The sequence below is a fragment of the Lytechinus pictus genome, chromosome 2, assembly GCF_037042905.1.
Source record: "Lytechinus pictus isolate F3 Inbred chromosome 2, Lp3.0, whole genome shotgun sequence".
NCBI classification, from domain to species: Eukaryota; Metazoa; Echinodermata; class Echinoidea; order Temnopleuroida; family Toxopneustidae; genus Lytechinus; species Lytechinus pictus.
Window position 1 is genome coordinate 9384335 of NC_087246.1, and position 26439 is coordinate 9410773.

At 35.6% G+C, this 26439-nt stretch overlaps 1 protein-coding gene across 1 annotated transcript; it reads right to left on the bottom strand.

The window, feature by feature from the left end:
- Positions 1-1044: 1044 nt before the first annotated feature.
- LOC129275897 (sarcoplasmic/endoplasmic reticulum calcium ATPase 1-like) lies at positions 1045-18577 on the bottom strand. Its single transcript, XM_064109025.1, has 5 exons — positions 17991-18577; positions 16510-16527; positions 15877-15959; positions 5853-5960; positions 1045-4057 (listed from the first exon to the last, which is right to left on the bottom strand). Exons 1-5 carry the CDS (start codon positions 18106-18108, stop codon positions 3905-3907), a joined length of 480 nt encoding a protein of 159 aa, XP_063965095.1. The 5' UTR covers positions 18109-18577; the 3' UTR covers positions 1045-3904.
- Positions 18578-26439: the final 7862 nt, after the last annotated feature.

The window sequence follows — 26439 nt, forward strand, 5'->3', positions numbered from 1 at the left end:
CGAGATTCAAGAAACCCCGTCTCTACCATCGCAAGAAGAGCGATTCCTGCTCAAGCGAGGCATCGATGCATTATGGTCTGACGCCGTGAATAAATAATCCCGAGTGCGTCTGCACCTACGAATTAGCGCGATAATTCGTAAAATAGCGCGCTATTTTGCAAATAATCCCAAGTTGACTTGGGATTGCAATCTCGAGATTAATCCTACGAACTAGCGCGATAATTGCGTCTCCATTGCAAATAATCTCAAGATTGTTCAGATCGGGATAATTTGTCGGATCAGAAATAGCACGCTCATTTGAAAACTCGGGATGGTGCAGACGGCCCTTTAGAGTCAAAGCATTCCACATCCATCTGCTGGATAACTTGCCTTCATCTTGTCCTGTTTATCATTTCTCTACTAGCAAGAAAAAAAAAATCCTTCATGACTTTCGGTCACCCAGCAGTCTGATGGATGGATGCGATTGACTCCAGGCTGTACCTCTGCTACACCAAGTTAACCTAATAATGTTTGCTTTACAGCAGAACCTAAACACAAGGACACAGATTGTCCTGAGCTCAAAGCAGCCAGACTGCCAGGCAGGAAAATCAGGGGCTTAAAGTCTACACACATTACAGGCATGTTCATACCAGGATATCATGTCAACATGATTTACCTACACAACTCACTGTATCCTTGCTAAGCTTTGTTTCTTTTAACTTATAAAACAATAATTAATATGTACAGTTCATTTAATAAAAATGTACTACTCTACTAAATTTTCAAATTTCCATATGCCTCACTTGGCTCTAGAAAACTCTTCTCAAAGCACTTACCTGATATAAAAAAGTAAAACTACAACACTTTTACAAATTAGCTCCAAACCCTGATATTTGAAACATGGGAAATAGTAGAAAGAATAACAAAAATTAAAGCCTGTCTCAAGCTTCTGAATGGGTAAATATATCCAATGAAACATAATTATTTCATATCCTTCATATCACATATTCATACATGTAGTGAATTGGAATGGTGTTGTGCACTTTGCATTAATTTTTTGTTCTTGAACAAATAGCACTGACCTTTCAAGCTATTATATCAATGTGAATGCTCTCCCCTCCCCCTCTTCTTTTTAACAATACATTTTGATCGGTAAGATGCTTCAATGATAAAAGAGCCGTCAAATATTGATGTTTTTCTAATCATAGATTTAATAGTAGCCTGAAGAATCAGTACAGTGGGTTGATCTTAAAAAGGGAGAGCTGATGCAATCATTCTGCTACACAGTGCCCTCAAGATAGGGATATAATCAAGGCTGATTCCACACCCACTTACTGCTGTATTTAGCACAACATTCAAAAGGTTATCTGCCTATAGGTATACATAAAATCCTTTCTAGAATCTACTTTACTTTTAAGATTAACTTTATCATATCTTTGTCTCACTTTCAAGTGCAGCTACATTAATGGCATACTAGATATTGAATAGACATTTACAATTTTTTCAAAACAAATAGAATTGTTTATTGATTCCTTTATTTCTTAAAATTACAGATACCCTATAATTTCGTTCTTTTCTGATTTTACTACAAATTCAACAATAACAAGAACCAGGTAGGTTTCAGAGGTGATTCTCACTGAAGGAAGTTCAAAGCTAATGAGAACAATAATCAGCTCATTAATAAGACTTTGGTGTTAGTAAGACTCATCTTGTCAAACCCCTTATAACCTACACGTAATCCCATCACACCTCAATATCACAAACAGCCGATAAAAAAAATAGCTTACACCATAATTCTACGAAATTCTCATTTATATTACATCCGACAGCTCCCACTCTCTCCGCCTAATTCATATCTATTATCTGCTTGTAGTTTGATGACAGACCTGCCAAGCCTGGTCGGCTCAGGGTGGGAGTTTGATGTCCGGGCACGAGTGTCAGACTATCATGGCCCACAAAGATGGAGGGGGAACAACAGCCACAGGCTGTCATTCGCTCAAAACAATAGGGGGCTTAATGATTCCAGGGCACAAGGTTGATGGCGTCAATCTAAAATCAAGCTGTTTTATCTGCTTCACTTTATGTCTGTTAAACGATTAATAGTATACTACAGCTTTAATGTCAGATGATATGTTAACATCAGCATTAGCTATCAGATTTGAACCTGTGGTTATGTTTTGTAAGTACTATTTTGGTCAGGTACAAAGAAGGGGTATGCAACTACATGTATGCATGTGCTTTTGAGAGATATTTATTTTATAGCAGCATCAGTAGTAGATTTATCCTTTTTCCTTAAATCATCTGAACAGCAAAATGAAAGAAAATAGGCTGTTGTTTTCTTCTTGTCTACTGGGAAAATGTTGCAATAATTTTCAGTGTCCAAGTGATTAAAGTTCAGTCTACACCCTGCATCATCCAGTCCAGTATGAGGAATATTTTATTTTCTTTAATTTTCATGTACATGTAGTTCATCTTGCTGATCATAAGGATATGACATTTATCTTCTGAGCCCTGTAGCATGCATAGTCTGTTCCCATAAAAACAATCTGATAAAAATTGAAAACTTGCGTTAGCACCATTTTGCTACTGACTTTGATGAAAAGAAAACGCAGTAACATGAAATTTCTCCCGTAAAAGTTACATAAATCTAACTGGGTACTACAATTCAAATGGTTTTAAATAAAACTTTAAGTTGGATTCTTCAGATCTATACCATTTTCCCTGTTTAAATCATAATCATCATTCTTGTTATGTACATGTGTATCATGATGGTGACCTGGGTTTTTTAATGGCCTCACCAGCCATCTCCCATGACGACACCCTTGGTAAAGGATCCTGCTCAAACCAAAGACGTATACTAACTTCTGAGGAGACATGCTGGGTACTAATTGCTGTGCTTATTTTGGTGACTGGGTCGCAAGTGGCACACGCCATGATACTTCATACGTATCAAATTGCACTTTCCAATTCGAGTTGCGACATAAACTGTAAAGATGCATACATGTACATGTAGTACATTACTGCTAGCTGTAAGAAATAAACCTATTATGGAAATACCACATGTGCATACAAGATCATGTGGTCCCAAACAGATTGATCAAGATCTCTATCCCAATTCTTGATTTGAACATTAAGCATGTGAGGCAATTGTGAGGCAATTGTAAGGCAACAAAACTACATGTGGGTCTTTCCAAAAAGTTGTGTAATCATACACTTCTTTTTCATTAAGTTGGCAATTGTAACTTGTTTGCTTTAGATTTCACACTCAATCAAAATTAAGGCTTTGTCTTAATATCATCCTTACAAAGTAATATTCTTCTAGGTTGGTACTGAGTTCATTGAATTTAATAGTTGTAACTAAACATGTAGTTCATGGACACTGAAAAATAAGTGGATGTGGGTGAAGTGAACATCCTAATTTTGTTGTTTGCATAAAAGTGTTCAATTTATTAACAAAAACTTTTATTTAAAAAAGTAATGTATAACTACATGTAAAAGTACCAAATACAGAATTTACATTTGTGGACAGAATTGGCACCCCATTTTTGCTTAAGAGTCACAAATTATCTTATCTCTGGCTTTGGGGATTTTCATCATTCAAGTAATTGCATTTCAATAATAAATTCTGATTGGTAAAACAATGCCTCATGATTGCTAATAAAGAGGCAAGGACTCGAAATTAGAAAAGAAGGTTGCCATTTATATTTGAAATATCAGTATACATATTTCTTTTTATGATGCACACACTGCATTTTTTATGATATGGCCTGATCATAAAACAACCATCATGTCATAATTCTGCCCCAACTTTGTGGTAAGACCTACATATGTCATACAATGATACATATACATGTTTAAGTACATGTAGGTAAATTAATAAACATTTTTGAGAATGCTTGTGTATAAAGTGTGATTAAAAGCTTCATTAATGGTTATTACCTGAGATTTCTACTATATCTCCTGGGACAAGCTCCCTAGCTCGTATCCTCTGGACACCGACCCTGTCTTGCCTGATAACCTTGGCAATCTCAGGCTCATACTCCTTCAATGCTTCAATTGCACTCTCTGCATTGCGCTCCTGTTAATAAATGGATGAATAAACACAATAAATGGAATGACATTCCAAAAGTTATGAGAGTCAAATAGCATACATTAAAATGTATAACTAGATTTTTTCTAATCACTAGCTCCAGGCAATTCAATGTATTAATACTATTATCTTCTTTATCATTATTCATTGGTCATTTTCATATCCTACAATGTATTTGTAACATACTGTTCAAATCTGTATTATCAATAAGGTTTGATAAATGTTGAAAGTTTAATAAGCTTTTAATAAACCTTGAAAACGATAAATGAAATTAAGAAAATATTTTTCAAAATTCATGACATTACTGAATTAATATTTTGTTCAATACCCCTGAACTACAAGGTTGTCAAAGTTAATCAATAAGAGTGCAAATGTACTGTATGTACACAGTATAAACCACTAAATCATTTTATAGGAGGCCTATGTTTTGGCTGGCGATCCATTCTCTTATGTGACACTGGTCATGTCAACAGCGAACCACAGAAATAGGCCCTGAGTTTACCCAGAAGGAACTCGGGCATAGATCACATCAACAAAAACTGAAAAATGAGATGCCAAGATGTGTGACTTTCCAGTCACTGACAGGGATAGGGTACTGACATTTCTAATTCATGATTATTCTGTTGCTGAATACAATGTACCATAATATGCTGCTCGGATACTACTACAGCATGTATATCTTGCATCAAGAATCAAGATACATAAACATGATTCAATAACTTGCAATCTTTAAACAGGTTTCACATGTACATACTGTACATGAAGGACAGCTACATGTAATTTTAGAAAATTATTCTTTGAACTACATGTATTAGAGTGCTCTCCATATAGGCCTAATGTACATATAAAATTTCTCTTTTCTAAAATTGATATGTAACAAATTCCCTTCATATATTGTATGTGTAACTGATATGATAGGCTTTGAAACAATATTGGGTTTTTTTTTTCTTTGAGCCATCCCCCCCCCCCCTTCCTCACATGAAATATCACAGTACAGAATTGGAATGTTGATTCCACAAGGAAAATGTTCAGTATTTTAATAAGGTATGGTGTAATATTCTGGTGTTCATTCCTCCAAAAGGCAAAAGAAGCCCATGTATTAAACACATTCTTATAATTTTCCTTAAACCAGTTGTACTTCCTGGCATACTTACATGTATCTTGCCATGACCTCATGGGAACTACCACCCACAGACTAGTCTACCAATATTCTTCATGATTTAAAGTCAAAGAATAAAATGGCAGGTGGCTTTGGGTTTCCATATTTTTATGAAATATTGATCGGTCTTTCCTACTCCCAATTTCCTGTTTGTTATTCCTGTACAAACCTTCAATAAACAGTTATTAGACTTTAGAGCAGATCAATTCTTAAACAAGCCTCGATTCCATTTTGAAAATGAAAAAACTTACTTCCTAAAAGACATAAAATATAATTTGTGATTGACCAAAGGGCTAATTTTAGAGATTGACAATACTGATCTTTAATAAGCATCCATGTTCGTACATCAACCCTGAAGCCTTGTGTAAATGGCCAAGGTGCCTTTGCAGTAAGTCTTGCACTTAATAAACACATCTGAAATTCAGTTTCAAATATACACTTTGATAGCTGCAAATCAAGTTGTGTTTGATATCATGCTTGTATTTGATTACTGCTCTTTCTGCAACAGGCTCCTGGAGGCCTTCAGATATGGGAAGAAGTCTCTTGAATGGAAGAGACAGTCAAGACTGAGGAGGGGTTTATTATTGAAATCAATTGAAATATTGATGAAATGATTGACCTTACCTGCCATACGCCTACGACAGCATTCGCAATCAAGATGAGGAGGATGACAAAGGGCTCTACAAAGGCTGTTACTTTCTCATCTTCATCTTCCTCAAACAAAGCAAGAATCTGAACAATGAAATAAAAAAAAAAACATTGACAAGCATTTTACCAATATTAACTCTACGGTAGGTGACATGTTCTCTCTCAGTATAAATACCTGATTGATGTTAACAACAAAGATATGAATTATTCAAGAATGTAATCTGGTCATTCCTGCCGGCAAGTACCGTATTGGGTGCAAGAGAAAGAGAAATGAAGCATAAAATTTCTTCTTTTTTAAGTCCCTCCTCCTGGTATAATTTAATTGACTTCATAGGTGACTTCATAACACTTGCACCAGGGTGCTACATAACTTTTTAGAAGCACTTGCCCAGTCGGGCAAGTAAATTTTTAAATAGTTGGAATATACTTGCCCAAAAATGTATTTCACTTGCCCGAAAAAATTCTTTATAAACCATTGACCTTTTTCTCTCTTTTGACATGAACTGATCTACATGTACCTTGTTATTGCATTTCTTTTTCCAAAGTGATTTTACCTTGCCTGCCATGACAAAAATTAGGGTAAATATCTTATATCGACCCTAATTTTGGTCATTCTACTGTGAGAATTTTGCTTGCCCAATTCGGGCAAGTAGTTTTGGTCTTTACTTCAGAACACTTGCCCTACTCTAACTTTTACTTGCCCCGGGCAATCGGGCAAGTGCTTATGTAGCACCCTGCTTGCACTTTACATATATATATATACATGTACCATACTTTCATGTAGTTCTCAATAAAATGTACATGTCAAATTTTTCAACCTTTTGCTCAAAAAGGTATCCAATAACATCTTTATCCACAGCACAATTTGGAAATCCTTGAGCATAGGCCTACATGTACTTGAGCATAGCCTACGGTATGTACATGTACTGTACATGTACTATACTAAAAGGAAATGTATGCGATGCTTGCTTGAACTATTTTACATTTACAGTTTAGATCTCGAAATCTTTTGGCACAATTAGAGTTGTAGAAAATCCAGTATATCATTTTGTATATTGGACCATCTTTATCAACATTTATGTACATCAAAACTCTTCCTGGTGAAAACTATTTCTGCAGATTTACATGTACCCTGTCACTGATTCACCATTGAAATTAAATGAGTAAACATTGTGTAGTTGGCAAGTGCTATGGTCTTTTATTCTTCAGTGATTTCTGATAATACAGTTTTAAAGATTCGGTATCCATACTTTGACCTTTCCTTAGAAAAGGAAGAATGCAGAGTGGATTGATATGCACTGTAAAGCTGCATTCCTCTTTTACCAATAGAATTTATAGCACAATTTTTACTGGATGAATGAAATCAAGGGGCGTGTCAAAGTTATGACATCACAGACAACTTGAAAAAATATAATTTTGATAGGAACGCCTTTATTACTTTTTAATTTGATTTTAATATGAACTGAAAACTGCATGTCACATCAAATATTCTAGGCCTATATTATTCCACTTTACATATTTTTAATTTTAGCATACCAAGAGTGCTACAAATGATCTGATGTACAATTCAATACCTACTGGCTTTTACATGTAGTCATGTACAGACCCAGTCAGCAATCTCTGAGCATACATGTGCATGTAGTATGGTATATAATCCCTCCCTTGATGTTACTGTTCATATTAGTTTTGTTGTTTTTTTAATCTCACAAGGCATGTATAATATCCAGTATAATGAGGAAAAAAATGCACTCAGCAATGTACATGTACATGTACAGTATCCCTCTTGTTTCTCCCTTTCCTTTAAATGTGAATGGTGAAAGTGATCAACCATCCCTCCCCTTCTCTTATATACAAATTTGATCTAGCTTATATTCATGAGTGTACTTGTAAGTAATGTCCACGGTCAAATTTCAATCATCAAACCTCTCAAAGCTAAGACCATGCCAATGGTCATCTGTCTCATTCAAATTAACTACCAAGGGCAATATTCACACAAAAGAATACACATAAAAGTCAATGAGATTAGCACTAATTAGATTGGTTTCTCTGCCCATCCAATCCTAGTGAATCTGTAGGTTTCTTTGTCCTTATCCCTATCCGTGAGGGAGCAAATGTCCATGTATACATGTAGACTCATATACTGTCATAGAATTTCAATTGAAAATTTGTTCATCATATATTCCATCATGTGTATTGCATGGTCATTGAAGGACATTCAATCAATTCATACATGTACTAGTCAATATTCATATTGAATGCATGATTAAAACATTTGTGTAAAGCTTGGCAATTATAATTCACTGAAAATTTGACCTCTTGGTACATTCTTAATGTAGACTTCTTCAGGTTTCAATTACTGACATCACAATATCCATGTACATGTATTTCAAATTTAAAGGCATACTCAAAGCAGAAAGGAATACGATTTGAACAATTAGAGTAAAATCAGAAGAAAAAAGAGACGCTGAAAATTTCATAAAAAATCGGCAAACAATAACAGAGTTATGACAACTTAATGTTTTACATACATGTATATCAGCACTCCTGCTTTTCTGCAGAAAACCTTCATTTTACAATAAACTTAATGCCCAAGTTTCTATGTAAATCACACAGTGAGTCTCCAGCTACAGCCTTAGGTGTGTTTTATTGATGTATGTTTATTGATGTACTTTATCAACAAAATATATGTGACTTATGTTATGATGACCATTGTTCTTTGTTGAAAATTACCAACACTATTTATACTGTAATCCTAAAGTTCCTTGACAAGATATTGTATGAATATACAGAATAGCAGTCCATTATTTCTCATCCTTCTATTGACCATGTTATATTATTACATTATAAGAAAATATATTGCATTTTGTGTACAATGTAATAGGAATAATTTAATCATAATTAATGACTTGATACATATTATACTGTTGAAAGTACCTGTAGCACTTTGGCTTTGAAAGGAAAATATTTTGTCAAGTTTTTACACAATTTTTCATACACAATGTACTTTTGCATACTGTCTGTAGTTGTACATTGTATTTCAATCAAATACTTCCAAGGACAATACATTTTCAAATGGCAAAAAAAAATTGACAAAATGGAAATGTCCCCAATGCATCCTGCTGAAGCTCTGAACAATTATCAAAGTCTGAACTCATATCCGGGTGAAGAATCTCAATCAAAGTTGAGCCTGGGAAACTCTTCAATTTCTGATAAGAATTTACCTTCATAACTTTGCTTGACAAGAAATCAACGAGAGCCAATAAGATGCTACAGCCTGCTATCATGAGTATCGCCATTATATGGATCTTTATTAATATTCGCAACTGAGGTCTCTAATCAATAATTACGGTATTCAAAATGTGAATTGTTCCAGCAAATTCAAGCTTTATAGTTTGTATAAATGAAGTTACAATCTTAGGTCAATAGTTAACTTTTGTGTTCAGTCATCCATTGGTTCTTGCCTGCCAAAGATAGAAATTAAAAATGTAACATCATTGGCAAATTATCCTTGAGATCTTTGACAAATATTACTTTTAATTTAGTTTTTCATGTGAGATTTTTCATTGCCTGTACTAGCAACTTGATCACACTCCATTAACAAATCATCCTCAAACTCAAATTTCAAAAACTAAAAAAAAAAACATGAGGGTTAATCATGTGTTTGGTCAATTAGGCCTTAAAATGGGGCCATTCATCTGTAGACTGCTGCAAATTGGTAACTCCATTCACATATTCTTTTTTTTCAAATTCTATGCATGTATATTACGACCAACATTATGACCAACATATGTATTATACACATGGGCTTTGCCTTACGTACAATATTGTACATAACCCATCCAAGCTCATGTCTGTGACACGAGCGGTATGCAGGGCCAACATGCCTTGCATTCTTAAGGACCTAGGCCTACCATTTGCAGAGTGAGAGAGTAAGAGATAGAGAGAGCTGATGATGCTAGTGAGCTTTCCAAGCAAAGTGAGAGCATCTTCTTTGCTCATGAAGGAACCTTGTACAAGTACTTTGCCTCTGTGCTATCTCCCCCACTGGCCCATGTAAGAGATCAGGGACATGCTTTAGTTCATCAAAGACTCACTTCTTGCTCAGATAACAAATTGAGATGCAATTTGTTCACTAAAGCAACATCAAGCTTGCATGAGGCCTAAAATATTATTTAGCCCTCATCCAACCAACGACCGTTTAATGCAAAAAAAAAGGGTCAATTTTTTTTTAACCCAAACTATACAAATTGATTTTTTTCAATATAGGCCTACAATAATGTCAGATTTGACATGCATTTTGATATGTTACTATATTTGCATGCATTAATTTTTCATCCCATGCGTTATTTTCTTTGTGCAGCACAGCAGCGAAGGCACTATTCACCAACAATAACAAAAACATGAAAAAAGGAAAACCTACTGATCGACTGAAACTTCCTAATTTTGATGAACATTTTTTTAGGTCTAATCTTGAAGACCCAAATACACACATATGTCATACAAGGTCTGAATAGACAAGTACATGTAATACACAGATGTACCAATGAAATAAAAAAAGCTTTTCTACCATGCCCTTGGTGACCTAGTTAACCTACTGTATATACTGTGATCAATAGAACCAGTGGGTTCTCAGATCATTAAAGGAAACCAAAATACAAGGAATGAATCCACCTTATCAGAAAGAATAAAATGAGAGGAGCAATCTAAAATTTGATCCATCAAAATCGGTTCTAGAATATAAAGCGAGTTATTTAAGTTTGAAAAGCCTTGTTGTACTTCCTATGGAGATCCTCAATTTGGCAAGCATGCTTAAAAATTGCAGATTTTTTGGACAACTCTCCATTTGTTTTGTACACAAATATTCAGATTTTTCCTTTTATTTTACATATTTCACATTTTCTCCACCTGACCTTGACATATGTGGTGTGTATTATACTTTCCCATGATAAGTGTTATGCTCACCAGGGGGCAAGATGCAATTTGAAAGATAATGGGAGAAATGTGAAAATTTGTGTATAAAACGAATGGAGAGTTGTCCACAAAATCTCTGATTCTGAAGCATGGTGGCCATTGGCCAATTTGAGGATCCCTATAGAAAGTACAAGACTTTTTAAATGTCCATAACTTACTTATTTTATTCTTTCCAATAAGATTGCTTCTCCTCTTGGGTTTTGGTTTCCTTTAAACACTGTTACTCTAGCCTGAGTGAAGGCACTCACACAGAAATAGATGCAGACCTTCATTTTTTTAGATGTATATGGGGGGCAATGCCACTCTTTTTTCAAAAGGGCACATTTCTATTTTTCAATATAAATGAGACAATATAAAGAGGGCACACAAAAATCCAAAGCCAAAATAGGTTATTCAAGGTCATGGGCTACATGTATTTGGCCATGCAATAGTTAGAGCCATGAATGAAAATCAGAGTGCTTCCAGTGGAAGCATTGTTTAAAGAAACTGCATGATTAGATAAAAGTGTCAACCTTTCTTGCTTTCAAATTGTATAAATTCAGCAAAGTATAAGTTATTAATTTCATAAGGATATTGTTCATGCTTGTAAGATGTTTTGTAGTGTTACAATACCATTGTGGCATAATTAGAGTTATTGAAAATCCTGTATATTATTGGTCTTGGACCACCAACAAGTATAACTGACCTACATGTGGATATTTATACACATCAAAAGGTGTGAAGTTTGATGCAAATATCATATACCAGCTAATCTTTACTACAATGAATTATAAGTGAATTACTAAGAAAATTTCTTTTAACAATTAATTTTTCTCATATATTGCTTTGCTGTTTACTTTCTACATGTATAGTAAATCATCACATGAGATGACAGGTAAGATTTACTTGATTATAAAAGACACCATCAACTGCCTGCAACAAGGGCAGTAATCTCAAGTATGTCCAGTAAAAGTACCTCATCAGTGAAAGTGGAGACCTTCTTGCATGCTGATAATGAATAAGCCTTCGTCTCTACAGCAATTATGATGGCACCCATGCAGAAGGATTGATATCAATTCATTAAATATCGCTGCGGAAGCTGAGATGATTCTGTCAATACTATTAGTATTGACAAAATATAGTATTGACAAAAATACTATTAACAAAATATTGCCTAAGAAATCTTAATACTGATAATAGCAAAGCAATGCCTACCCTGGAGATAGTTTGTGAAGAGTATGATGTAAAAGAAATTATAACAGGAGGGAGCACCAAGAAATTTTTTTTTAAATATATAATATAATGAAAATAAAGCAGAGATGAATAGACAACAGACCTGATGATGTTGGCTGCTAATCGACCAGTTCCAATATCAAAGACGAATACCTTTTTATTTGTGCAAGTTTGTATAAAAAACAAGCATTTTATTGAGGACATGCTTTTTGGAACAGGGCCCATTTTTGTTGTCCAGAAAATCTGAAAATGGGCTACAGTTGTTGAAATCTTAAAGGTACATGTATACATTGTCCAAATTCAAGAGGATGCTGTTGGACATGCGCACGCACTGCATGCAGCACCAGCTGCCCATTTACATGTACACCAACGTTATACGACGCATACGAAGATGCCATGTTCTGAATGCCCAAATCTGACAATTCTCAGTTCGCTTAAAGGAAACCAAAACCCAAGAAGAGAAGCAATCTTATTGGAAAGAGTAAAATGAGAGGAAAAATTTTTAAAAAAGTTTCATCAAAATTGGTTATGAAATAAGTGTAAGTTATGGATGTTCAAAAAGTCTTGTTGTACTTTCTATGGGGATCCTCAAATTGGCAAACATGCTCCAAATGGCTGTTTTTTTGACAATTCTCCATATGTTTTGTACTTAAATTTTAAGATTTTCCTCATTATCTTTCAAATTACATCTTGCCTCCTTCAGAGCACAACACATGTCATGGGGAAATATAATTGACACCACAAGGTCAGGAGATAATGTGAAATATGTAAAATAAAGGAATAAATCTGAAAATTTGTGGACAAAACAAATGGAGAGTTGTCCACAAAATCAGCCATTTTGAAGCACGTTTGCCAATTTGAGGATCCCCATAGAAAGTACAACAAGAATTTTTAAACGTCCATAACTTGCTTATTTCATAACCGATTTTGATGAAACTTTTTTTTATTGTTCCTCTCATTTTACTCTTTCCAATAAGATTGCTTCTTTCCTTGGGTTTTGGTTTCCTTTAATATGCTTCAGCTACTGTTAAAAATCCTAGCAGGATGGCTCCGCCTCCTTCTGTTGTGTAAAGTGACGTCAGCAAATGTTTGGGCCAGCATCGATGTAGTCAAAAGCAGCACAAGATATGTGTACTGTGCATGTGCTACACGACTGGATGATGGTTGACAGCTGCATGCATATTATTTTGATCATCTTTGCATTGAAGATAGCAGCAAGAACAGCATGCAACTCAACCATCCAACAGCGCCCTCTTGAATACCAGGAATGTATACCTTTAAATCAACAAATTTGACAGCATCCTTCATCATACACAACATACATCATTGCACATAAATTGCACAAGTATGATGCAAAAATAATTAAAAACCACCATAAATACATATTTCAAGAGCAGACTCAAAGACAGGATATTTAGAGGAAGGACAGAAAGGTCAGTTAAATTGAATCTCTCAAATAAAATCTAATAATGCCAAGGTCTGATCTTTTAAGCGATTCAATTATCTTGGAAGAAACCTGTGGTACATGTAATTAACATGCTGCTTACTGGTGTGCAAAATCATAGGTAGACTGATATACATTTGGTCTTTGGACCCTTTTGTTCTGGAATGTAAAGGGCTGTCTGTTGATAATTTGTGCTGGTGGGGGCATGTTAGAGGGCCATGTGGTATACAGTAAAAAAGAATATAGCAAGTCACAAAGCCAAAGGCAGTCAAGCTAGTACTGAAAGCACATGCTCTATCCATTAACTATGCCAATGTCTGCTGCTACATCGGGCTCTTGCAATATAATTCAATGGAATCTCACTAATGAGGTGCAGAGTTATCTCATAAAATGGCACATCATACATGTACATTTTCTTTTACACAAATAATCTCCTTTAGCATCCTCCGATACTAAACTCCTCAAAACAAGTTTGGAAATCTGATTTTGATCGATAATCCCTCCTCGGTTTTAGTTAAATGTGTGATTGATATCAATGAATAGATCATTTAATTCTCTTTAAAATGATACCCTACATGACATGATTATGGTTCACATGGAGGTACAGTGCCTTGAAATGTGGGGCAAGGTCAAAATTCAAAAGTTGCAAAATGACACAATAATGAAAGTCACTGTTCTTTTTTTCCATGGTGATGAGCAAGTTTCTCAGCGGTTCCTTTTGTTTTCATGCACATTAACATCAACATTTACATGGAATCAAACACACCTCTGCACAAGCAAACACACAACAAACAAACAAACGCATATTTCAAACCACACTCAAACCATGTTATCTCACAGAACCATCACTACATAAGCCACAACAAAACATCAAAAATTAAGAAGCAGGGGCTTGATTTGAATGGATTTTCATCTTTACTGACACAGACAAAAGAATCATTTTCTTTATTGACCCTTCATGACCATTTCTGCTCGTTTTGCAGCTTTTCAATTCAGACCTCATCCAACACTTTTGAATCCTGCTCTTTTCGTGATGGCATGGTCATAACAAGTACAGTATGGTATCATTTTAAAGAGAATTGAATGATCGTTTGAATGATAACAAACTTGCATTGTGTAAAATGGGGAGTCGGGAGAAATTAATGGCCAAACTCAGATTTCCAAACTTTTTTGAGGGGCTTAGTATTGTTAGTTGTCAATGGGGGTGAGGCGACATATGGTTCAGTTTGATCCAAGCTTGCTAAAATACATGGTTTTCAATACATTTCTTGATGGGAAAGGGTATTATACATGTAAATTTAAAAAACACATTCCCTTGAGAATTGGATAGCATACCTACGGGTATACCTATAAATAACTACACTTACATGGATATGGAAATATTGTATCAGTTCTAAATAATTTTATAAATAATGAATTTAAAGTTCAAGGCTGCTCCATGCCTCCTTGTACAAATGAAATTTATCCTGAAATTAAATTTAAAAATCCAGCAATCTTGCAATTGCCTCTCTTACTCAGAATCCAACATTCCTTGAATATATTCAGGTACCAATATGTCAAGAATTCACGATCATTTTTTTCTGAGATAAACTTTCAAAATCAATGATGTAAAATATCTTGTATTTAAAACTTAAGTTGCAAGTTACATGTAGAGATCATGTAAATGTACATGTTATATCCAAAAGCACTTTTTTCATTAAAAATCCTTGATGTAACTAATGATCTAAGCACCAAACTAGTAGTGTCTAACAGCTATGGATATAAAGTGGGACCCAGTAATTGAGAAGCGTGTTGATGAAAGGTCAACCAAGTCGAAAGTTAAGCTGGGGAGATTAAGCACAGTTGCCCTCTACCTAACTTTAACTTGGGTTTATATGTACTGCACATGTACCTACTGTAGTGTTCATTCAGCAGCATGCATAGTCTACAACATAACTCTCCAGGTTAAATGTTTTAGCCAGTATTCATACATGTAAGTGAATACTTCTTTTACACTCATTATCATACATTACAATGACCTGACATGTACATGGTACAAATGTACTTTCAAGTTTCAACAAAGCTCAATTTGGCAGATTGTCTTATGTTGTTCAAAACCAAACATTAAAAGCATAGTAATTACCAGTGACAAATCCTTATTTCATGTAATGTAAAGCTAATTTACTATAATAGATAGATCAAAATTATAAACAAAGAAAGATGATGTGTAAACCAAAAATATTGAGAACGACCAAAATAACTTAGAGATATACAATGAGGGCTAAAGAGTCAAATAAAAAAATACATTGGAAACCTACAGAGTACATTGTACATGTATAGTCTACTTCTGATATTTCAGATAAAAGACTCGATATATAAAAACAATATACTTACAAAGGAGATAACTGCTGCTAGAAGCAGGATCTTGACAAGAAGGTCATCAAACTGTTCCAGTACCAACTGCCACAAAGGTTTCCCTAGAATATTTTTTGGAAAAAAAATATGAAAGTGCATTGTCCTTATCACTTCCTCCAATAAATCTAATCCCTGAAAAATTGCAAACACTAACAGGCATACTGTATACTATAAAACCTGTAATGGTTAATTGAATTCAGTAACATACAATGTAAAATGAATTATAAAAAGCCAATATGAGAGTGAGACCTACATTACCAGTCACAATTCATGTCGACTCCATGGTCATCCTTGACTAGGAGATTCCAGATATCACTAAAAGTAAAACACATCTCCGTTTGATTGACAGAAATAAACTAGATGTGTGAAGAATTAACCTAGGTGCAGTATACCTGTTAATACTGCATGGGATTCCCACCAGGACACCCACTCCCCCATCCCAACTCCTCTTGCTACATGTATGACACAGTTTCATGATTTCACAAGATGTCACCTACTAATTTGCATAAAAAATATTGTTCATTCATTTATTTGGTCTCTCTACCCTTTCTATAATAGACACAATTAATTACACATAGAAAGAAAATTAGAAGAGGAATCTTGGTATCTTACCTTCTTCTGCTGGCAACTCTGAAAAATAGAATATGAAGAAAAGATAAACATGATAAGTTGTGAATATCACACCAAATATTTTTGGGGAAAAGAGCTACCATACATATAGGTAGGTCACTCAAATAATTCGTAAATTACAAAATTCCAAGATCATTTTTTGCCAGGGGCACATTAAATTACATAATGTAAATGAGAGTGAAGATAAATCAACCCATTTTTCCAATGATGCATCCATGCTTCTTTTCATACAGTAAATGTAAAAAGTGAGAACACAGATATATAGATCATATTAACAAAATCTTATCATCTCTCCTCAGCAAACTGCCAAGAAACAAATTGTAAAAAGATATCAAATGCCTCTTCCCTGCCAACATTTTCATGCACAAGAAATATATGCCAGGAGGGTAATTTTATAATTAGTGCCTTTAATAATATGCACGTACAGTAAAGGCAAGTTCATTGCGTCCTCACTCATTTACATTAATCCGAGAGATGGACCTATCAGTGTACTCTAAAGCCATACATTAATCAGGGTTCATCTTTTAAAATTTCTCTCAGATGGACAAACATTACATGATTTCAATTATCTGGCTGGCTATCTGCCTGCACAATCGATTTCCATGACAAAGGCCAAGATAGCAGCATAACCATTACAAAACTTCTTATTCTTCCCTACTCAAACTAATGCAAGGTTAGTAATAGTATAACTCAACCCAGTACATGTATTTGCCATACTGATAGTGATGATATCAGCAGTCTACACTTGCAGTCTATAACCAGCCTTTCTGTCTGTTTAGAGTCTATGCAACATAAAAGATGAGCTCCAAAATGTATCCTCAAAACATCACTTTTGAAACCCAAATACTTACATACTGTAATAAGCTTCAGTTATTATCTGTTTTTCCCTATAATCTGATCTAGGTGATTATTTTTTTTATTCACCAAAACACTCAAAACTGTCATCTGAATAATATTCCTGTGAGCCTTGTATTGTTAGGTATATTGTAACCCCCTTTTTTTATAAAACAAAGTACTTTATGGAAATAAATTCATTTTTAGGCCAAAGTAGGCCAATATGATAAATAACTGAAGTAGAAATTAATGTGCCCAAAAATATTACTATTATCCATTCATTCATAGGATTAAGTCAGAAAGAAGATAAGCAAAAACTTGTCCAAATACCGGTATTGCCATTTTTACGTAAACCAAGACATCAAATAATAGACAAAAGCAATGCATCAGCACAGAATCTCTTCAGAACAAAGGTACAAATCCTTTTTTTTTAATCAATTCGCCTTCAATGATATTAAATGGCTCAATGTTTGCAAGTTACGTTTACATCAGTGCATGATGCACAGTAAAATCAGGTCAAATGCTAATTTTTGTTAACATTAATAATGGTTTACAAAGTGTGCAGCCCATTCCTATGCTTAGTATGGCTACACACAGCTCACTTGCACTTCTCAGCTCAGTCAACCTACCATTGTGTCCGTATTTAGCAATACGCTGTTGGACTACATGGGGAGATAAACCAACTCCTTCCTTGACATCAAAATGCTGCAGAACCTCGTCTGGTGCCCGTGTGTGAGCTAGATCCATGATTTATGTCCTCAACAACCGTCACAGGATAAAGGTGGATACAGTGTATTATCAGCTGTAATGATATGCTATAAAGGAAGATATTTTCTCCAAAATAAATAAAAACATGCACGTGTAACCTTTCCTCTTAACTGGCAAACCATGTACGCTTGGGATCTGGCCAGAACGTAAACAAGGACCCGCTTCCACAACCACGCACCGACGGCGACGGCAGCAGATTTTCACCAGTCCGAATCAGTTAGTCGGATTAATCTTTGTCAAAATAAATTTCTAAAACGTGAGCTAATATCATCTGAGGCCTTGCTTCAAAATGAGAATCCTCTTCTCGGGCATTAGGACTCGACTTTGAGGTATTTGAGATTAAGTCGCGATGCGCTTTCTTCATCCGTAATGCAGTGCAGGGCGAACAGAGGCACCGGTAAAGATCGTATGTCTACGCTACATCAAGCGGCTGCGCTCGGCGAAACACAAAGGAAGGTTTCGTAAGAGCACAGACGTAACTCGTGCTGCGCTGGGTCATAGTCATAGCTTGTTGCACAGACGAGTGCTCATAAATGTGGACATTTTTGATTGGTCCAAATAAGCCTTTACGGGCAGTATCCAATGAGAGCATTCGTTAAAGATGTGCCGTTTGACGTCAATACAGATTCTTGACGTGTATCTCTTTGGTTTTCGTCATGTAATTCTTGTTACAAAGTTTTGGCATAATATTAAAGGGGGGAAAAACGGATTTACGACCAATGCCCAAAAGTTGATAAATCTATTTGATGGGTACCCCACAATAAGATGGTCTGTACTCTGTATGTATTCATGCGAGTATTTTTTTGCATATTATGCCTCATTTCACCAACATCGAGCCCGCATCCCGACCACCCCCCCACCTCGTATAAAGCTTCTGTGAAAAGCTGGAGGAGACGCACAAAGTAGTAAAGTTGGCCGGTTTCTTAGGAAATTCCCTAAAAAGAAGTATTTGACTTGAATAATCGGTAGCATTCCTCAAAAGGAAGCATCCCAAGGCCTCATACAAACCTTTTGGCAAGAATGAGGCACATTGACGTTCCACTATATATACATCCAGGGGCCGAAGCACCCCCCCCCCCCCCTCCTTCTTGGCGGCTCAAAAACAATAATAACAAAGGAAAAGAAAAGGGGAAAATGGAAGGAGGGGAGAAAACGGAATAAGAAATTAAGAGGGGAAGAAAAGAGAATATAATAAGGTGGATAACTGGAAAATAGTAAAAGTTTCAGGTCATTATTGTAAAATTTAAAAGTTTCACTCGCTTTGCCCTCGCGTTGTGTGCTAAGAGGGATATAAGTAATCTACTCGATCATTCGATAACATGACATATATTGGGCTCAGGACATCTTTGGCTGCTTTTCAAGACAATATGCATAAACCATTAGCTCGTGATTCAAATTTAATTATTTTTGTTTTAGCGAGATACGCATCCTGTTACAATAATGTCCCAGAGTTAAGACTAAATCACCAAAACACATGCAAATAAGTTCGCGCTAGAGGCTCGCTCTCACAATTTAATTTGATAGTGAGATCCATGGTCCTCTTCACAAATTCCTTTTCATGCTCAACAGTGATTCAAAGCTCATTTGAGGCTCAGTATTAGAAAATAAAGTCAGCTCGCAATATGCGCTCGAATTAGTTGTTTATTGAGATACACAGTTTGTTCTATGTTTTTTAAGTGCTTCTCAGATTGGGATGGCAGAAATTTTAGTTCGCGCTCGCATCGTTTATTTAGTTATCCATCATTCATAAAAGGCCGATCGAATGTCCCTTTTTTAGTTGTAAACTTATTTTTTTTAATGACTCGCGCTTCGCGCGGCTGGCATACTCGCGTTGTTTAATGGCAGACATATTTTCTTCTTATAGTAAAAACGTATACCTTTCCATTACTATTGCTCAGGTCTTAATATAAAAAATGTTCAGCTGCCGAATCGCGCTCTCATATATAATATCCAACGTGTTCATGCCTTAAAAAAAGAGGATTGAGAATATCGCAGTTGGGTCTAAATCTCGGAGAAAACAAACATTAAGCTATCGCATCGCGCTGTATTGAATAACTGACAATTTTTCAGGTCCGAAAATAATCAATTCTCAGCTCGCGCTTCGCTCTCGCATATTGTTTAGTTATACCTATCCCGTCATGATGATTTTAAAAAGGGTTTATATCTTTACGTCCAATTTTCAACTCGCAATTTAAAAAATTTCAGCGTACATAGTACTCGCATTTTTGTTGTTTGATGGCATTTATCCCCTTCATGAGTCACTGCAAAGGCTGCAAACAGTATGTCAAGGGTCTCTATGCAGGCCAGTTGGCCTATATAAAAAAAAATTCAGCTCACGCTTAATTCGCGCTCGCATAGTTTGTTCATCATTACAGAAACTTAAATTGTCGAGTTAAAATACATGAAATAACTAAACAAATAAAGATAAAAAAATAGCTCGTGCTCGCATTCTTTATTTTAGCTTTATGAGATACCTTATCTTCTTTGTAAGACTAAAGCTAAGAATAAAACTTCAGTCTTTTTTTATGACTACTGCATGCACCAAAGCCAACAACAGCGGCCGATCGGAGAAAATGACGGGATGAAAATATAAATTTTGTCCACCAATACCCCATTTCCACCTTGTTAGAATGATTGGTTTCTTTTAAAGGGGTTGTACAAGACAACAACTTTGTGTACCTTATTGGTAGGAAGACAGTGCTTTCAATCGATTACCACTGAATGAAGAAAAAAAATCGGACCTCGATGTTCAACACTCTTAAATTGTTGGTCAGCATACTGTCCACACAACAATATTGGTTAAAAAAATATCCAACTCTGGGTAGTTTTCACCCAAAGCACACATTATTGGTTAAAAACTACCCAGAATTGTGTGGACAGTATATATGCCCAACATTTCACTACAATCCTTCAATGCGGCTGTCACTAAACGTGTGAGATATGGTGCAATTATTGACCTTTACCTAAAGCTGTCAAAGCCAAATAATCTATACACCAGCCTATAGAATCATTAATTGCAACTTTAATTTGAAGTATATATAATGATTCCGCTTAGTTCGGCATTAAAAATGTGGTATTGATTGATCAAATTCTGAGTCGAATTATGAATAACACCACTATTTTGGCCATCGCTTGTCACAAACCTGAGGGCAAATCTATTGACGGCATGCAGAAAGAAAAAATAAAGTATGATGATATTCCTAAAACAAGACACTACCAGGACAACTACAGAATTCGTATTTTCATGTTAGAGAAGCGCGAGATGCTCTACTTTACATACATGCTCTGATGCAGGGGCGTCGATCCATTTTTCAGATTGGGGGGGGGCAAAATCATTAACGTTCCAAAGGCGCTCGATCGTACAAAACACCCACCCTCACACACACACACACATATATATTATATACACACACACACACACACACATATATATATTATATACACACACACACACACACACACATATATATATATATATATATATATATATATATATATATATATATATATATATGACTCATGAGACACAGACACGTATCTCACTACACAGATAGTACGAGTGCCGAGAGTGAGCTCAAATTTCTTTATATTCTGAGCTGAAAACTTGATATTCTATAAGCATTTTTGGTACCAATGATTAAGATTTGTATCTAAAAGAAGAATAGATGCGAGCGCGAAGCGCGAGCTGAAAATTTTGATATTTCGATCTGAAAAAATGACAGTTTATTGGACGTTTTTGATAAAGAACAAGCTATATATCCAAGAAAAGATGATTGCAAATTGAAGCAGTTCTTTTGAGGCTTAGAACTGAAAACGGGACATTTACATTCACCAATGTAATCATGAAAAGTATGGGTTTTTGCTACAGAAATGATGTGAGCGCGAAGCGCGAGCTGAAATTTTTTATATTCCAATCTGAAAAGCGGACATTTTGAGCACGATTTTAAATAAAGAACGACTTAGCAAACTGGATGTGAGAAATAAGTCTTTCAGTAGAAGAGTCATCAATGACTGGAATAGTCTTCCTGAAAACTTAATACAAATGCCAACAACAGACAAATTTAAAAGAAATATTGATATATTTTGGCAAAAAAAACACTTTGAGCTTCCATGACTCCTCACGCAAGCTCATGAAGTAGTAGTTTTCAGTGACCAATCATACAAGAAACGACCGGGAATTACAGGCTTGCGCCTTCATCCCGTACCAGATGATGATGATGATGATTGTGTATCTCAATCTCGCTTGCTGAACATTACAATCTTGTTTTTTTTTTAATGCATATCCAGAACTATTGGGGGGGCAAAAAGATATGTTTGCCCCCCCCCCAATATTTTCATTGGTGGGGCGATCGCCCCCCCCCTGCCCCCCCCCCCCCCCCCAGGATCGACGCCTCTGCATAGAGGAATGTGGCTGTATAGGGAACCTCCTTCATCCAGTGCGGCGTAACAGGCGGGGGCAGGGGGGCAAGCTGCCCCCCCCCCCCGTGGCGGATTTCACCGGGAAAATAAAATAAAACTGTAAAAAGAAAAAAAAGGTGGAGAAAGAAAGAAAGGGGAAGGGAAAGGAAGGGGGGAAAAGAGAAACGGGGGGGGGGGAGGAAAGGGAAAGGGAAAAGAAAACTAAGAAAAAACATAAATATGGAAAACGGAAAGAAAACGGGAAAAAGAAGGAAAGAAGAACATGCCAGTGTGAGAAAGAACAATTCTCCCCGATATACAAATACAATAGCATGATTAGTAAGGCAGGGAAATAAATTAAAGATGACAAAAAGGCAAACAAAATCGGGAAATGGAGGTAGAATGGAATGAGCCAAAATCTAATCTGGAAAATAAAGAAAAGGGACAAAATAAAACTACCGGACTGCCGAGGATTGACGATAATTATCATCATAAATTTGGTAAATCTCCAAAGCTACTGGTGGCTCTGTCCGAGACCCCGTGCAGTGGTGGCTCTTCATCTGTAACCTTTAAAGGGCACAATAACGGCCACTGTATAAACACTTTCTGCACTGGCGTACCGGGGGTGGTTCCACAGTCAAGGGGAAATAAAAGAAAATAAAGGAGGCAGCGAAATGAGATGAATGAAAAAAAATATGACATGAAATTTGCTATGATGTAAAAATCTATCACATAATTAGAATTTCATTTCAAAAGGCCATTTTTCTTTCTGGCTCGCTTCGCTCGCTGGCGACTGTTTACAAATTTTCCCACATTTGCTATGGTGTGCCCCCTCAAAATATTTAGATGATTATGGTACGAAATTGCATTGAATTTAAGTGTTGTGTGAAAGCTATATAGATAAACACGCAATTTGATTAAATTAGTGGCCATCTGTAAGGTTTAAAATGACTTTGATATCAAGAGGTTCCGGGGCTCCGCCCCGGACCCCACCCACATAGCACTGTTGTATGGATAAGTTTGGACCATGGCCCCCAAAAGTTCTACAACCAAACAAACAAACAAACAAAAAAGGAGGAAAGACAGAAAAGCAAAGGAAAAGTGTGTTATATTTTTCTGAATATCACGTCAAAATCTATTTTCATGTTAGATTCTCATGAAAAGATGATTTTTTTTTATCTCGCTCGCTTCGCTCTCTCGGTACTTATATCAAGCTACTTCTTGTCACACGCGCCATACTGGCCCCCTCGAGCATATAGAGCTTCGCCCTGATGCGCACAATCATAACAAAAATCCTATTCACAATGGCGTTCAAAAAAAAAGAAAGAAGGGTGAAATATGATATTATCTTTTTTTAACATTATGTCAAAATCTATCACAAAATTGGATTTTTGTAATAAAAATGTCAAAATTTTTGCTCGCTCGCTTTGCTCGCATTTTAATTTTTTGCCTGATACACCATATCATACCCCCTCAAAATGTTTGCCTCATGACGCCATTGCCTGTTCCATGATATGACCGGGAAATTTTTGGATCTTGCCCCCCCCCCCTCCCCCTGTTACGCCCCTGCCTTCATCAACTCTAACTCCAAAAGTAAGTATATAATATAGGAAACTTGCAAAATAATTACGTTAACGCGCAACAGAGTACATTCATGGAGGGAAGAAAAGATTTAACCCCTTCCTATTGTAATTATTCTACCTAGTAACTTGTAGCTTTTATAACAGTTTTTAAATGAAAACAATTGATTGGAAGAACTATAAAGGAACGCTGAGATTGCAGAGCAGGCGAAAATATACTAAGGCCCAATTAGGAGGGCCTGAACTATAGTATACCCGCATCCAGTGGCATAATGAGCCAAAAAAATTGAGGGGCTATAGATATGTTGTAGGCCCATCACCTAAAATTCGACATTTTTATTCAAAAATACAATTTTCTGATAAATTTTGAAAGAGTATCTAAAAATGATAATTTACACCTTTCTCTTTTCCTTTTCCCTTTTTTACCTGGTCGTGAAATCCAAGCACCCTCCCACCCCCCATGTACGCCAGTGCCCCCGTCACCCGTGCAAAGCGCAAATGCTTCATTGAAAAAAAAAAATGAAATGACTTGGAAACATTAAATTATTTCCTCCCTACCTCCGAATGATTAATCAACCCTTGTAAATATATATAGGCTTTGTATAAAAAGTAAAATTTAGAAAACGAATTGTAGATTTAAAAAATAATGCAACTAGCTGATGAACATGATTCAAATTTTATTGTGAACTTTCGATCAATATAACCTGCCACTGCATGGTCTTTTTTTGGTGATTATATTAATCCAGGGTTATCACGAACCACGAGGGATAGGTCTATGGGAAAATGAAAAAAGGAGGGAAGTTATAAATAATCCATTTTCTGACTCTTAAAGGGGTACTCGAGGCTGGAGATAATATGAATTGAACAGATAAAGAAAAAAATCAAACAAAGAAATGAAAATTTGATCAAAATCGGACAAGGAAAAAAACAAAGATATGACAAAGTTTTGCATTACTCCGGTGAATCAGTTCTAGGCTCTTCATGAATATTCTTCTTCTTCTTCTCTTTCTTCTTCGTCTTCTCCTACTCCTTCCTCTTCTTCTCCTTCTTCTTATTCTCTTTCTTCTTCTTCGTCTTCTCCTACTCCTTCTTCTTTTTATCTTTCTTCTTCTTCTCTGTCTTTTTCTCCTTCTTCTCCTCCTTCTTCATCCTCCTCCCCTCTTCTTCCTCCCTCTCTTTCTTCTCATTAAACAAGACAGTAATCATCCTTCAATCTCAGAGAATTGTTAACCGTCCAATCAAAGCTTCTTTTTTATGTCTAATAAAAGTGTCTCAAATATTATAATTTCATAATAGCCGCGGAGTTTAATATATACCTATTGGGGTTGCAGTTTTTCCCCTGATCGATCGCCCGGCCGACCATGAAAACATTTTTATTTATTTATTTATTTATTACATATTTATTCATTTATTACATATTTATGTGTAAGAGCATGTAAAGTGTTCAGGCGCGGTCCTAGCGGGGAGCAACACAAATTCGAACGCTGTAAAATTAAAGTTTTAACTCTAGACTTGTCTATTTTTTGTCAAACGCGATCTGAATTTTTTTTCATTTTTTATAATCATGTATATATTTATATATCTTTTTTTTTTTTGGGGGGGGGGGGGGATTGAGAAAATTATTCGGTCGCTATATTCTCCCTGACCGGGGCTAAAGATATCTAAAACATTTATTTTGGAGTTAGGGTTGTCGAACCATATTTCGGATTGGCGGTGTGGTGAAAAAAATCACCGAAAATTTCGGCGCGCCCAATCTTCGCGCAAAATTTAAATAGAATTTTGCACATGAATTAAGAGCTCCGAAAACTTGACACTTTTTTATGTATGATTTAATGTCAAGTAAAATGATTTCATAGTGCTTTCCGATGCTTTTTTCAAACATATTTTTGCATTGAATACTATTGTCAAAATTATCGTTAAGTGAAGTCACATGCCCTCATTTACATTTTAATTGGCTGTAAAGCGCACTCTTCTTTCTAAATTGCAGAATCAGTAAAATGCACATAAGACATAAGTTATCTCATATATATATTTTTTTTCTCTCTTTTCTTCGTAACTGAAGGATTAAAGATTGAACTTTGTTAAATTTACTATTACCATATTTTCATAACAACTTGACACAACTGTTCAATATCAAGGCAGTCTTCCACCTTTTCTGTTCTTCTATTTATTTCCTCTCTTCCTTATTTCTTTTTTTTTGTGTGATCTTTCTTGACGTTTATTGTTTTGTTCTCATTGTATTTTTACTTTTGTTTTTGTTTGTTTTTAAGTGATACTAATTCAGTTTAAAGGTGGTTCAACGAATCAAACTCTAGGCTTATGTTGTTCCACC

What these genes read in the sequence shown, in the direction of transcription:
- LOC129275897 (XM_064109025.1), bottom strand. Translation starts at nt 18,108, where the DNA reads ATGGATCTAGCTCACACACGGGCACCAGACGAGGTTCTGCAGCATTTT. An exon ending in TAGCAGCAGTTATCTCCTTT is followed by an intron (nt 5,961 to 15,876) that starts GTAAGTATATTG and finishes TTCATTGTTCAG; the next exon opens with ATTCTTGCTTTGTTTGAGGA. An exon ending in CTGTCGTAGGCGTATGGCAG is followed by an intron (nt 4,058 to 5,852) that starts GTAAGGTCAATC and finishes ATTTATTAACAG; the next exon opens with GAGCGCAATGCAGAGAGTGC.